At 39.5% G+C, this 15,922-nt stretch overlaps 1 protein-coding gene across 1 annotated transcript; it reads right to left on the bottom strand.

The window, feature by feature from the left end:
- Positions 1-881: 881 nt before the first annotated feature.
- LOC120354095 (general transcription factor 3C polypeptide 1-like) lies at positions 882-6,771 on the bottom strand. The gene is made up of 2 exons (XM_039440341.1): positions 5,716-6,771; positions 882-5,671 (listed from the first exon to the last, which is right to left on the bottom strand). The coding sequence occupies exons 1-2, from the start codon at positions 6,769-6,771 to the stop codon at positions 1,004-1,006; spliced, it is 5,724 nt and encodes a 1,907-aa protein (XP_039296275.1). The 3' UTR covers positions 882-1,003.
- Between the last annotated feature and the right edge of the window lie 9,151 nt (positions 6,772-15,922).

The following is a 15,922-nucleotide window of genomic DNA, read 5'->3' as shown; positions in this document are numbered from 1 at the left end:
TTTCATTCAAGTTACACATTCACAAAATCAAAATGTCAAGCTGCCTACAGACTATTGCCTCACGAGCCACTACCTCCGTAAACAAAGCAACAGTGCATGACAGGTGGTTGATGGTAACGTCAGCACAGGTAGGGCTCCTACACCAATAAAAATTTGTTGATTTCAGCTGATTTATATCAGCTAGTGTTTTTATTGGTGTAGGAGCCCTACCTGTGCTGACGTTACCATCAACCACCTGTCATGCACTGTTGCTTTGTTTAAGGTAGTGTACGAACCTAGAGGTAGGTACGAACCTTGGTACCAAGGTTCTACCTTGGTACGAACCTAGGTTCTACCTTGTTGAGGTAGTGTACGAACCTTAGACCAGATATAGAATTTATCTAAGTCCAGAATTCTATATCTGGTCTAAGGTACGAACACGTGCGTTTCGTTTATCATCAGCTGATTATATCTGTATTTTTTACAGAAACAATAAGATACAGATCAGCATAGCATCAGCTGATGAAAAGTGGAATGTGCGTGTTCGTATCGTATAAGTTTGAACGCACCTTTAGAAATGTGGGAATCCATCCTAATTCGGAAAACTTTTACATCGAGAATACAATACTATTCATGTAGTACCAAAATCTAATAATTATAACAAGTCTTAGTGCCTGTTGCACAACAGCCGGTTAAATTGTGATTTATTCAACAAAAAACCAATCAGAGAAGAAGACCTTCTCTGATCGGTTCTCATGGAATTAATCACTGTTAAAATTTAACCGGTTGTTGAGCAACCGGGCCTTAATAATCTTAGGCCCGGTTGCACAACAGCCGGTTAAATTTTAACCGTGATTAATTTTATGAGAACCAATCAGAGAAGGCGTTTTTGAAAAGACGGCTTCTCTGATTGGTTCTCGTGGAATTAATCACTGTTAAAATTTAACCGGCTGTTGAGCAACCGGGCCTTAGTAATCAAGTGGTAGATTACTATCAAAATCTAATTTTAATGACAACAAGACGTTTACTTATCGACTAGAAGTGTAAGAAGCCCTTCGTCGTACTTTTTAGTACTAATCAACTTCCCCAAATTAACAATGGCGTCCTTGTTAGCTTCAAGCCGTATTTCAGAGGGCGCCTCCAGACCAGTCGCTTTCTTGACAACCACTTGACACGGCTTAGAAAACAAACTCGGTTTCCCAGATTTTACACACACAAAACTCTCTACACACTTCAGTTTCTCCAAGAACTCTGCGAGTTCTCTAGTGTGTTGAGGCTGTAAAGCTGGCAAAAATCTGTTCTGAAGTTCAGACAATGTGGATAAAGGATGCTGCATGATATGGCTTAGAACCGTGGACAAAAAGTGGTCCAAACTTCTTCGGTTAACTGTGCCGTCAACCCTGATCCAAGGACGTATAAGCACCTTGATCGGTTGCGAGAGGTTTCTAAGGTCTGTGTCCTTTCCACTTTTGGCGGGTTCGTTCAGAACTGGGTTCTCCGAGGAGGGTGACTTTGCCGTTACCCCACCATTTTTATAAAATCGTACACTTTTATTACAACTAGAAATCCCGGTTTCACTTTCACTATGATCCCGTTCTTCTCCACTCTCCCAGTTCTTCATTTCGTCCTCCATATTTTCATCTTCTTCTGAGTGACATACGACATCTTTGGAAGTACTTGCAACATAACCTACTTCTTTGAAACGTTTCTCCTCCATATCTTCATCTTCTTCTGAAAGACATACGACATCTTTAGAAGTGCTTGCACCATAATTTACTTCTTTGAAACGTTTCTCCTCCATATTTTCATCTTCGGGCAGACATAACACACCTTTAGAAGTACTTGCACCATAATTCACTTCTTTGAAACGTTTCTCCTTCATATCTTCATCTTCTTCTGAAAGACATACTACATCTTTAGAAGTACTTGCACCATAATTTACTTCTTTGAAACGTTTCTCCCTCATATTTTCATCTTTTGGCAGACATACCACATTTTTAGAAGTGCTTGCACCATAATTTACAACTTTGAACCGGTCCATAAACAAACCTTTATCTGAGTTAGTTTGTTTCAGTTTTTGATCACGTTTCACAAAGGAAAATAATCTCTTTTCTCCTGTGAAATTAGTTTGCTTCAATTGTTGATTAATTTTCACACAAGAACCTTTTTCTGCAACATTAACATGTTTTAATCCTTGAACACTTTCCACAGAAGAACCTTGAAACGTATCACAGTGTTCTTTGCCTCCTGTAAATCCTTCCTTTCTAGAACAGCTTACACCTTCTTCAGTTTCCTCCAAACTTTTTTCTAATTCTTGATTGTTGCCATCTTCTACTGAGACTACTTGACTAGAAAAGCCTTGCACTACACTCTTTCCTCCCAATTCTCCTGTACATCCTTGTACTAAACCTCTTTCTTTCGAACCATCTTTATCTATTTTCTCTTCTTCTCCCAAACCTTTACCACTCTCTCCCATGTTCTCTCTCTCTTTTTGTTTTGTGGAGCCTTCAAAAATATTCTTCTCCCCGAATTCTTCTTCCTCTACTTCACGATTTTTTCCTTCTTTCTCAGAGTAATCTACAAGTACACTTTTCTTTCCCATGTCTTTATTACATTTTTTTTCATCATCCTTCTCTAGTTCCTTCTCTTTTCCCACACACATCTCCTCTTCTGCTAGTACACTTTCTCTAAGAGAATTTCCATCTATATTCTCCTCTTCTATTCCTTTCTCCTCTTCTATTTCTTTCTCTCCTTCCATTCCTTCCTCTCCTCCCATCCTCCTCTCACAATCAACTTCCATCACATCATCAACACTCTTGTTTCTCTTTCTACTTCCCGGTTCCACCACATCAACAACGCATACTTTCTCCTCTCCTTCTCCTTCTTTCTCTAAAACTATCAAATCACATTCAACATAAGATTTTTTGTCTTCTGATGTAGACTTCTCTCTGAAATCTCCCTGCACCTCAACAAATTCCTCTTTTTTCTCGTCTTGAACGACTCCTTCCACATGTTCCTCTAAAACTACCCTCGTTCCCTCTCTCTCAACTACCCTTGTCTCCTCGTTTCCTCTCTCTTCCACATCTCCTTCTTTCCCCAATTCCAACACACCTCCAATCATCGGCACTCTACTATCTTTCTCTTTCCGTTTGTTGGAGTATGTATGCACCAACCACGGCCTGGCATGTTGGTGATGTACATAGGTAGTACTCACCAACCCTGTACACACTAACAACTTCAACCTACAAAGTTCATCCAGAATCTCTTTCACTTCCCAGTCATTCCCGAACTCTTCCACGATCTTCCCACACTTCAACCCTAGATTACCTTCTGATTTAGCCGACTCCAACAGTTTTACAGCTCTATCAAGTCTGTCCCCGGTGAAATTCTCGTTCAAAACCTCGTTTACATTCAGGTTAGCTGGGTAAACCACGGTTTCTCTCAGTTGTTTCTGGAAGGTATGTACATCTCGCATGTCAGTAACCATTCTCAACTGATCTTCGGTTAGATTTGATCGTAGGTTTGACACAACTGTGCAAGAATTCACCACGAAAAAATCGTGGACATGTTGGATATCTAGAGGCACCATATCATCTGTCTCTTCTGAATCTTTCACTAGGAACAAGGCTAACCTACTAGCCGTTCTTGCGATTGTGTTGTTGTTTGAAGATTCCTTGCTGTCTTCCTCCGTAATCTTTCCATCTTCAATAGCTGGGTAGTTTTCTTTCTGAAACAAACATGACGTGGTCAGTATTTGCTGCTTGTAGCTGGACAAAATCTCCTGGTATCGGTTCATTAAGCGCGTGTACGCCTCATCTTTCTCCTGGATGTTAGGATTCAGCACAATCACCTGATCTGGAATCCCGATTTGAAAATCAACCCATCCATCAGTTAGCAGCCTCACTACCCCCGCCGCTATGCCACCACTAGTAACTTGCAAGTCCAACCTTCCAGATTGCACAATCGATTTTAGAAGCTCGTAACTTTCAGGGAAAATATCAGATGTGTATTTAGCCGTCATCAGGTTGATGTAGGAGATGGAGAGACGGTACGGCGAGGCTGTTAGAGGGAGATAGTTGCCCGACCGCATTTTAGTGCGAGACCAGGCTCGTTTCAACGACACCATCTGACTGGTCCTCATTTTCGCCAATGCGGACCGGAGAAGCCGCTCGGGATACTGTTGGTAGATACTGAAGAGATGGTAGGACCATGACGTTTTATCCGAGGTAGAACAGAGTGCGCTATGGATTGTTGAGTTTATCACGGAAGAATATATGTCGTTCACATTTTCCACAGGGTTGAATCCATGTTTGGTTTTCACTTTCTTTGTAGGTTCAATCACGTTGTAGTTTGCATAGAACTCTTCAATGGTGTCAGGAATGGTTAGTGTCTCACTTGACAAGGACATTATCGAGAAATCTTCAAATCGTTTCGCGAGAATTTCGAACAAATCTTTGAAGTGCATGTTCCACTCAGCGACCAATTTCGCTTTGTTTTCGATCACCCCATGTTTGTTCTCGTACTTGGTTTTCAGTTTCTCAAACAAATCCCCGTAGGTTTCCATGATGTGGGGATCGTGACGTAGCTCTTCTATGCACAGATTCAAACTATGACAGGTGCTCTGGGAACGCAGCATGTAGTTGATGCGTCTCTGACATGCGCGCGACGTTTTGTTCCTCGAGTTCGGGAACGTTTTGTGGAGGATTTCGCGGAACGATATGTACATGTTACCTAGTATCCCCGATTTTATCTGGGGTGATATCATTGATTGCACAACTTTACATAGAAGTAACAGCTTATCTTCAGCTTTCGACCAATCGACTCTCAACTTGTTCATACGTTTCAACGCTTCACGATCGATTTGATCGTAGAACGGGCGACGTTGCTTCACAGGTCGCGGTTTCACATGGCGCACCGTCACTCGTGGTTTGTGCGACAATACCTGTTTCCTGTTAACGGTACTAATCTTGGTAACCTGTTTCCTGTTAACTGTGGTGGCAACCGGTTTCCTATTAACTGCATTACTCTTACTAGTGGTGACCGGTTTCCTAGTGGACACCACTACATTCTTCCTCCGCTTCGCCAGCAATGAGTACACCATCTGATTTCTGCCTTCGGCAAACTTGAACGGTTTCCTCAGTTTTTGGTCGGGTTTATCAGGAATCGTCAACACGGGTTTCAACCTTGTTTTGGGGAACGGCTTAAACGCCCAGTTTCGTTTCAGATGTGAAAATAACGCCGAATCAAACCCGGCTGCTCCCAACTTGTCCCCCGGGAGGTACCCCACATCTTTCTCCACTACCTCTTCCCTGGTTTTCGCCAACAAAATACTGACCATATCTGGCTTATCCTGGATATTTTCTAATATCAAATCTGTGCCAACCACACAAGAACGATTTCCCAACTTTGTGTGCATACATATCTTCCACATATCCAACCAGTACCGTTCCACTTCAACAATTTCCTCAAAGTAATACCTGATCTCATCGTAGGTGATATCTTCGGAGACTTTGTGATAGCCAGGGCGAGAGATTTTCGTATCCAACAACAACCCATTTTTGTTTAGATACAGATAAACGTGATCCTTTTCTTTGAGGTTCTGAGGCCCCAGCTGAACTAACCCAATGTAGGCTAGTCGTTTCACCACCTCAAAAATACTGAACACATACTTCCGCTTGTATATCAAAGATTCCTAATCTGCACTGGGAGATCTTTGACTAGTATGTGACGCTTTACAGGGTGGTCCAAGTATAGTTCGAGGTTGGGTACGATGTAGGGGAGTCGTACCAGATTCATAAACATGGATAACGGTAGACGGAGTATGATATCGGCCAACAATGCCCAACCATCTTTGTATTCACGGTGTTGAGGGAGGGGAGGCACAAACATTTTCCAACTAGCGTTCGGCACATAGATGAACGACAACGATTCCAAATCGTCGATTTCAAAACCTTGTGAGGCTCTAATCTGTTGAGCTGCTTCCTTCTGGTCCAAATCTACGTCCCCCTCATAGCCGTACACTAAATAATACATGAACATGTGAAGGTACCTCATCCTCATGAACTTCGGGACATCCAGGTTTGACTTGTGTTCCTCACTGAAATCAAACTTATTCTTTAAGACCACATCTTCCTTAGCAACAGTTTTACTCTCCTGTTTTGCAGCGTTGTCATGTTGTAGTTTAACTTTGGATGTGAACTTCAGCTTCGCTAGATCAATCGCAAACGTGATCATGGGATCGTTAGGGGTTACTGAAGGGTTACAAAAGAAGTTCATCTCCTGCACAGTGTCCCCAGATCTCAAATAAACTTTGTAAACTTTTATCAACCTATCCACAGCCATCCTGTACAAAATTCTGAACAGAGACTTCCGGTCGATTCGGCCGCTGTGTCCCTCCGATCGTTCATGATCGTTGATGAGTGTCAGAATGTTGGTCACATTGCTGACCACCTTGTGGGCTTGAATGGTTTCCAGAATCCAGTTCCAACGTTTCAGCGTTCTGACTGTTTTGTGTCCTTCGTCTCTGTTGAATTTTCCGCGATCTCTCAACCAGATCAGGTCGTCTGTGATCTCGATACTGATCTCAATCTTGCGATCTTCACCACTTACACTGGGCTCCTCTAGATCAGTTGTCTTGTTACTTAGATCTGAACTCGACTCCATACTAACATCCATGGGTTGAGATACTGAAGTTTCTTCAACAATTTCCTCCACACTGTTCAGATCCTCAACAGTTTTCACCTTCAATTTTTTAGGCACCGACGAACCTCCAATCTCTCTCTCCCCACCCATCGATCTCTTCACCGCTTTCCACCTCTCAATTCCTTTAAAACAACTTTTTCTCCTCCACACACTTCTCCTCCTTCCTCTGTTATCACCTCCTCTACTTCCCCTCCTTTTTCACCACCATTTTCTCTCCCCTCCCTCTTCTTTCCCTCTTCCACAACCATTCTTCCTTCAACCCCCACCTCTCCTCCAATACGCTCTTCAACTACTTCCATAGTTTCATCTAGTTGATCAACATTTACTGCTTGTACTGTAGAAACACTAATTTCACCGCCGTTTTCATTACAATAAACATCTGGAAGAATGTACGTTGAAGTTGATTCATGTGCGTCAACTTCTTCAACTGTTCTAGTTGAATCTGGAATACCATATGTTGAGGTTGATTGATTTGCTTCAACATCTACAACACCCGTTACTGTTCTAGTTAAATCTGAGTTGACGTTGATTCAACTTTGTTGACGCCTATTTGTTTCTTAGTTGAATCCGGAGGAACAAACGTTGACGTTGATGCAACTGGTTCAATTCTGTTAATACTCATTAGTTTCTCAGTTGAACCCGGAGGAACAAACGTTGACGTTGATGCAACTGGTTCAATTCTGTTAATACTCATTAGTTTGTTAGTTGAATCCGGAGGAACAAACTTTGACGTTGATGCAACTGGTTCAATTTTGATTGTTCTCACAAGTTTCACAGTTGAATCCGAAGGAACAAACGTTGACGTTGATTCAACAAGTTTAGTCGAACAACCTTCACCAGCACTATTTTCTCCATCTTTCAACTTGTTTTCAGTGTTTTTCAGAGAGTTCAACTTCAACTCTTCAGTGTTAAACTGTGCCGCAATTCCATCCATTCTGTTACCACTGTTAACCACATACCGTCTCACCCGTTGCCTCGAAACATCGGCCATAAACGATCCGCAAATCTTGCTTTTCTCCATCTGTTTCACAATCATGCGCATGTGCAGTTTCCCCAAACCGGTCGCTCTAGTCAGCTCGGTAGCTGACATCCCGTTGGGTCCGGCGTTTTCCAAAATTTTCCACACCTGCAACACGATGGGGCGGTCAAAGACACGCAACGACTGATCCAAAAACCCCTGATCATGCCCATCCTCTTCCTCCTCTTCCTCATCCTCATTGCCCTCCATTTTCCTCCGGAACTCTTTCCTGTCGAACGAGGGGTCGACAAGATACAAAACATGTATCCGTTTCTCTTTACTTTCGTCTCTCTTTTGTCTCCAATCCTTCTCTGCCGCGTTCGGATAGACGCTACGATACAAAACCTTCGGATCTGATCTCACATATTTCTGAAACTCGGGCATTTTGGTGAGTTTGCGCAAAGTACACGTGATCCCCAACACTTCTTTCAACTTATTCACTCACACAGGTAGTTCGGTTGTGTAGCTAGAAACTCTACAATACTCTCAGTCAACACTACAAACTTGGGTTTCACCAGATGATAAAACCTGGGCAAATGTATCAACTTACCGGCAACACTCACATTACTGTTCCTCATATGAAACAGCTGAGCAGTGATCAACTTATGTTTCAACAGAAACTTCCTGAAATAAAACAGCATCTTAGAGTCTACACCCATCACTTGCAGACCCATTTTACCCTGTGTGGTTTCCCCATGATATCTAGATCTACCTACTCGTTCCAAAAAACAATACATGAAGTCAGTCAGCTCCAAATGGGGGTTCTGGTGTGTACCCATGAGAGCCGTTCGTCTAGCGTATTGATTGGCTACGATAACTATGGATTCTGGTCCGTACTTTTCAAGGATTTCTGGCAGTTGACGCTTACGGATTGTGTTGGTGATCTTTTGACGAGTGTAGTATGAAGAGCAGGAGCCTTGGATCTTGTTGACACTGTCGGAGATGAGGCAGTGTGGGTAGATGTCAACAGGTATAGGGTTGGGGTCCATCACTAAACCCAGGTCGTCTTCCACGTTACTCCATCTGTGCAAGAAAATTTCATATTTATAAATTTATAATAATTTTTTATTCATAAAACCTCAGTTTTATTAACATCATTTATGGAATCTCAATCATGTATGCTAGACTAATATCTAAACTCCTTCATTAGTAAGAACAATTGAAGAACTGTTATAAAAAATCTGGTTTGGCGCACTCACACTATTACAATTGATCAATTAACGCTAGTGTTCACGCGCATCTGAAGTTTACTATTCAAAGATCTGAGCCAGCTGGTGACAGGAAATAACGCTGAAAACACACGAGGTCTGCTATTTCTTCATAGTGAATGATTTAATAGAATCAACAGTTGCCAACAGTTTGCCATTGAATAATCACATTTTTTTTTGAATTTCAAGCTTATTTTCAATTTTAGGTGGAAATGTTACTGACATTAATTGTAGAGATTTTCATGCTCAATCTTTTCCACTTGAATTTTTTGTTTAAATTGTATCTGAAGCCTGATAATTGGGAATCTAAAATCAAGCTTTGCATAGATGGGGTGGAGCTCCTGAAATTTTTACAGATATGGGACTTGTGGCAGTTGATAGAGCTTATCAATGACTATTCGAGGTATAGATTTGATCAAAATCGTTGGAGCTGTTTTGAATAAAATCGCGAAAACCCCTGTTTTTGACAACATTTTCGCCATTTTAGCCGTCATCTTAAATTGCATTCGATCGAAATTGTACGTGTCGGATCCTTATAGTGTAAGGACCTTAAGTTCCAAATTTCAAGTCATTCCGTTAATTGGGAGATGAGATATCGTGTACACAGACGCACATACACTCATACACACACACACACACACATACATAAATCAAACTTTGCATAGATGGGGTCGAGCTCCTGGAATTTTTACAGATATGGGACTTGTAGCAGTTGATAGAGCTTATCAATGACTATTTTAGGTATAAATTTGATCAAAATCGTTGGAGCTGTTTTGAATAAAATCGCGAAAACCCCTGTTTTTGACAACATTTTCGCCATTTTACCCGTCATCTTAAATTGCATTTGATCGAAATTTGTACGTGTCGGATCCTTATAGTGTAAGGACCTTAAGTTCCAAATTTCAAGTCATTCCGTTAATTGGGAGATGAGATATCGTGTACACAGACGCACATACACTCATACACACACACACACACACATACATAAATCAAACTTTGCATAGATGGGGTCGAGCTCCTGGAATTTTTACAGATATGGGACTTGTAGCAGTTGATAGAGCTTATCAATGACTATTTTAGGTATAAATTTGATCAAAATCGTTGGAGCTGTTTTGAATAAAATCGCGAAAACCCCTGTTTTTGACAACATTTTCGCCATTTTACCCGTCATCTTAAATTGCATTTGATCGAAATTTGTACGTGTCGGATCCTTATAGTGTAAGGACCTTAAGTTCCAAATTTCAAGTCATTCCGTTAATTGGGAGATGAGATATCGTGAACACAGACGCACATACACTCATACATACAGACCATTACCCAAAAACCACTTTTTTGGACTCAGGGGACCTTGAAACGTATAGAAATTTCAAATTGGGGTACCTTATTTTTTTTTTGGAAAGCAATACTTTCCTTACCTATGTTAATAGGGCAAGGAAAGTAAATACATTTGATAATCAAGTTGTCAAGCAATTCAAGCTGTTTAATCTGTCGCTTTTTCTTATCAATTCATAAGAAGACAAAAATCATTCCTGCTTAGAAGTAACTGCTCCACCATTAGAAGTGAGAAGTATGGATATAACCAGAGAATAGCCATATTCTCCATCATTTTTATTGTTTAATACAATAAGTACATAATCAAAATGTTAAGGAGAGAAAAAATAAGGTAACCTTGTGGTATTCCTCTCCCAAAATTAGGTAAGGTTACACATAGTCCGAAATAGGTTAAGTCTTGTAGTTGTTCACTTCATAAAATTTTCAATCCTCAATTATGTTATTACCTAAAGTGAAAGTTGTGAAATTTTCAGTCCTTAATTATTTAATGTCGGGAGCCGAGCTTCGCTCTGGAGTATAAAAAAATTATTACGAAAGAAGAAATATAATAACATTCATACACAAATGTTCTTTCTAATCACAGTAAATTGAGATTAATTCCCAGAGGAATGCAAAAAATTTCCCTCACAAAGCCGGTTAAATTTTAATCCTGATTAACTTCACGTGAACCAAATCAGAGAAGACCATTTCAAAAAGATGGATCAACTGGAATTAATCAGGATTGAAAATAATCCGGCTTTTTTTCAGCCGGCACTAAGTACCTGATTGAATGATTACAAAAGTTCAACACCTGAGTCATAATTTTGACACAGTCCCACACACATGAACTCGCTCACTCACTTCCATCACCAACAGACGACGAAATAATTATTATCCGCTGTTTTTCCAAGGATGAATAATAATTATTTTTTTTAACGTTTTTCAGCGAGTTTTCCCAGGGATGAGACCTAGTGCAATCGAATATTTATTTTATAAACCTACTATGTTCTGAATTTCGTGAGAATCGATAGAGCTGTTTTCGAGATCTGGTGAAATACAAACATCTAAACAGAAGTTGCTCGTTTAATAGTATAGGATAGTTTGTTTATTGTATTATATAACTATTATAATAATTCATTCATCAATACAATTACTAATCATAATTTAGATACGACTGGAAGAGACCAAGAGGCTCAGGTGAAAACTTGTGACTCAAATTTTATAAACAGTAACTTTTCCAAAAGAATGTTTATATTTTATTGAATGAAAAAGACTAAGAAATTGTCAAAAAACCACTGATTTATTGATAATTAAAAAAACCGGTTTCGGTTATTACACCATTGTCAATCTCAATATGTAATAACCATTTAATAATAACCAACATTGATTGACAATGGTGTAATAACCGAAACCGGTCTTTCTAATTATCAATAAATCAGTGGTTTTTTTTGACAATTTCTTAGTCTTTTTCATTTAATATGAATAATTACCACAATATCAACTTCTCAACTACATAAAAAGTTTATATTTTACTTTGAAAATCGAAGAAGAATATTCTAAACATACATTCCAAAACCTGAAATAAACAGACTAAAGGCGAAACCATATCAGGCAGGGGAGGAAGCTCTCCGATTGATTGGGTAGGCAATCGGAAACCACCTGATAATCAGCCATTAGGAGAACTTCCTGCCCGGCCGACTCGTCTGAAAATGCCTGAGAAAACTCCTAATATGGAGTCTATGGAGAAGACAACAAAAAGTAACAAGTACTTAAGTAAGTAACAGCATAGAGAAACAATAGTGTAAGTAGTTAACCCATGGTATAGGGCGTTTATGTCGCAACGTTTACTGTTATCTCAAGCCAATTACTGTCGATTATTGTCGATTTTTACTGTTTTGACCGGGTAAGAGTGTATGAACGGCACAATATGAGAGACAACCAGCGTCATAAAGCTTCACGGGAAAGAACTACGTGGACAATCGGCTTGAGATAACAGTAAAAGTTGCGACATAAACGTCCTATACCATGGGATATCTACTTATGCTATTGTTTCTCTATGCTATTACCATGGATAAAAGATAGCTTAGGAATATATTATGTCATGTTTTAGGTCGTTATGTTCCAAATTTCAAGCCGATTACTGTCGACTAATGTCACCAAGTGACTTTTTAGAGTTTCTCAGTGACTTTTAAGAGTTTCTAAGTTACTTTCAAGAATTTTTAGCTTTTAATGACCAAATCTCATTCTTTTTAATGCGAGAAACAGGAATTTGATGTTGAATTTGCCAAATTTTGTTGAAACAGGTAACGTGACTGTTATCGAAAAGGAAGAATATTGACGACTCCTCAGTTAGGAGGAAAAATACAAGTGGAAAGTAAAAGTAATCAAAATCCTTACACCCGGTTGCACCAAAGTCTCTTAATTTTTAATCTCGATTAAATGTCATGAAAAAGATCTGAGAAGCCTTCTTTTCAAAAAACCTTCTCTCTGATTATAGTTCTTTTGGAATTCAATCATGATTAAAATTCAACAGGCTTTTGTGCGACCGGCCCCTAGTATAATAATAATAAAAATCTGGTGTGGTACACTCACACAACTTTCCTTGCTCATATTTGAAACTACGATCAGACTTTTGTATATGTGTATAAATGATTATTTTCAGAGTACTTCTTCCTTTGTGTAAATTGTTCGATTCGATGATTTTTTTTTAGTCGTCATTTTTTTAAAGTCGTCAAAACAGCTGTTCTACAGATGAAATATCTCGACTATGTGTTCTTTTTATGAACTGCTCTACCTACCTACCTCATGCACGAGAAGGAGGTTACAAAGTCCATTTCTCAAGGATGGGGTGGACCCCCCATTAGTTTCCCAGAAAGGAGACTCATGCCAGTTAATAGATCTGATAACTATACAGAGTATGAATTTGAAAAAAATCGGTCAAGTTATTTTGAGAAAATCGTGAAAAACATGGTTTTTTTAGTAATTATCCGCCATTTTTCTCAAGTATATTACGGAGCTCCTGCAATTTTCTCAGAAATGAGACTCATGTCAGTTGATAGGGCTTATAAATAGCTATCCATGGTATGAATTTGAAGAAAATCGTTAGAGCCGTTTTCGAGAAAACCGTGAAAAACATGGTTTTTTTAGTAATTATCCGCCATTTTGAATTCAATTTTATTGAATTTCTTATTGTCAGATCCTCATGGTATAAGGACCTTAAGTTTAGAATTTCAAGTCAATCGGTTGATTAGGAATGGATTTATCGTGTTCACAGACACACACATACACACACACACACACACACACACACACACACACACACACACACACACACACAGACCAACACCCATAAATCATGTTTTTGGACTCAGGGGACCTTGAAACGTATAGGAAACTTGAAATTAGGGTACCTTAATTTTTTTTTTGGAAAGCAATACTTTCCTTACCTATGGTAGTAGGGCAAGGAAAGTAATAATATCGATCGACCTGGCTGGCTCAGGTCTGGTGTCAGAGTTTTCAGGTCGCACCTGATCAATTTCAGAGCCTCTGAAATGACCTAACGACTGTTTTTAGGACATCCGGAACCGACGGCTAACGTGGCCCGAGAAAAATATCTTAATACTAGTGACCCTAGTCTATATCTATAATATAACTAGTAGTTATGTGAACAGTAGACCTCACGCAGTATTCTCATCCACAAGTACCTGATTGAAACTATAGACCTTACTAGCCGTCAGGCTCGCTTCGCTCGCCATATCCGTCTAGCCAGGGGGCCCCGCCCCCTGGACCTCCGACTGGATCGTCCAAGAATGAGATTAGCAGGCTCGCTTCGCTCGCCTGCATTTTTTATTTGGGCATTTTTATCATATGTTAGGACGATCAAGTCGGGGGTCCAGACTAAACGTCTGGCTAAACGGATATGGCAAGCGAAGCGAGTCTGACGGCTAGTAATATTATATTCCCAGGAATAGCTCTGATTGAAGTAGCAGTGCCCAATCAATTTTTCCGCGATAAATGCATTTCAATCTTCAACTTGGTGCCAACCTAACAAAGTCAACTCAACTTAATGCCAACTGACAAAATTATTAATTAGTTACCAGTTAACAACTGTTTCGAAGAGGTACTCTCTCTAGATTATAGTTCTATATTAACATATGGTATGGACATTTTTCAATTATAATTAAGAGAATAAGAAGAATATACATGCTAAAAGACGAACTTCAAACCCTTAAAAACCACCCTTAGAGATAAAATATTGCCAAAGATTCTTAGTGCGCCTCTAAAGGGCCAACTGAACATACCTACCAAATTTGAACGTTTGGTCGGTAGATTTTTAGTTCTGCGAGTGAGTGAGTGAGTGAGTCAGTCAATCAGTCAGTGAGTGAGTGCCATTTCGCTTTTATATATATAGATACAGCAATAGACAGGCTTCTCCACACATCTGTGTAATCACTTGACAGCTGATTTATGATGAATAATTCTATAGTCTGATTTTTACTCTAATATTGGCGTATGAAGGAGGCTCCTTTTTCCTTTTAAATTATCCTTGAAATGCAAAATTTCCAAAAACCTTGTATATACGTCGACGCGCAATTAAAAACATACATGTCAAATTTCATGAAAATCTATTACCGCGTTTCGCCGTAAATGCGCAACATATAAACATTTAAACATTAAGAGAAATGCCAAACCGTCGACTTCAGCCTTAGACCTCACTTCGCTCGGTCAATAAAGGAAAGAATTGGCTTATACATGTACGGGATAGGAAGTTCACGAATGACACATCATCACGTCTCAACTATTTGACTGATTAACTTGAAATTTTGCATATAGGTTCTTAACCGAGGATGGTTATAGGTCTATTTTCTTCAAGATTTCAGTAGGTCAAGTTTTTAATTAGACCCTTGCGGAGCACGGGTTATCTGCTAGTCTATAATCTATAATATAATAAAGGAAGGAATCCTTTTTTCACCTACGGAATAGGAAGTTCACAATTGATGCATCATCGTGTTGAACTACTCAACTGATTAACTTGAAATTTTGCATATAGATTCTCAATTTACCAAGGATGGTTAAAGGTCTATTTTAAATTCTTCAAGTTTTGAGTTGGTCAAGCTTTTAGTTTGTCAAGTTTCCAATTGGACCCTTGCGGAGCACGGGTTACCTGCTATTCTATAAATATAATATAATAAAGGAGAATGACGCATCATCACGTCTGAACTGATCACAGGTTATCTATTGGTATAAGAAATAGAATAAAACATCTCACCTGTCGAAAACAACAAGAGGCTGTCTAGGTTCCTGTAGTGGTAAAAGTCAACGTTTCTCAGTCGCCTAACAAAATTCCAAATCGCTTCTCGAATCTTGGCTTTCAATTCTTCCGTTGTTGCAGAATTGAAGGCCAAGATTCGAGAAGTTTCAAATTCCAGTTGTAATGTTACGTCAAACCATGGACAATGAGCCCTGAAATTCTACAACAAGCTGCCTAATAGTGTGAAGCAATTGGATGAGGCCGCCTTCAGGAGAACTGTCCGGAAGCTACTGTGTGCAAGGGCATACTACAGTGTGAACGAATTTATGGGTGATGATTTGATTTTTTATTGAGAGCGTGAGCGCTGGATCACTGCCATCTGAAATGTTACAGTTTTTTTCATGTGTTTGTACGTGTTTTGATTTTTTGACGCAATCAATCTCACAATTGTGG

The sequence above is a fragment of the Nilaparvata lugens genome, chromosome 13, assembly GCF_014356525.2.
Source record: "Nilaparvata lugens isolate BPH chromosome 13, ASM1435652v1, whole genome shotgun sequence".
Taxonomy (NCBI): domain Eukaryota; kingdom Metazoa; phylum Arthropoda; class Insecta; order Hemiptera; family Delphacidae; genus Nilaparvata; species Nilaparvata lugens.
Note: the sequence above shows the minus strand (reverse complement) of the source record. Positions and strands in the feature narration are given on the sequence as shown.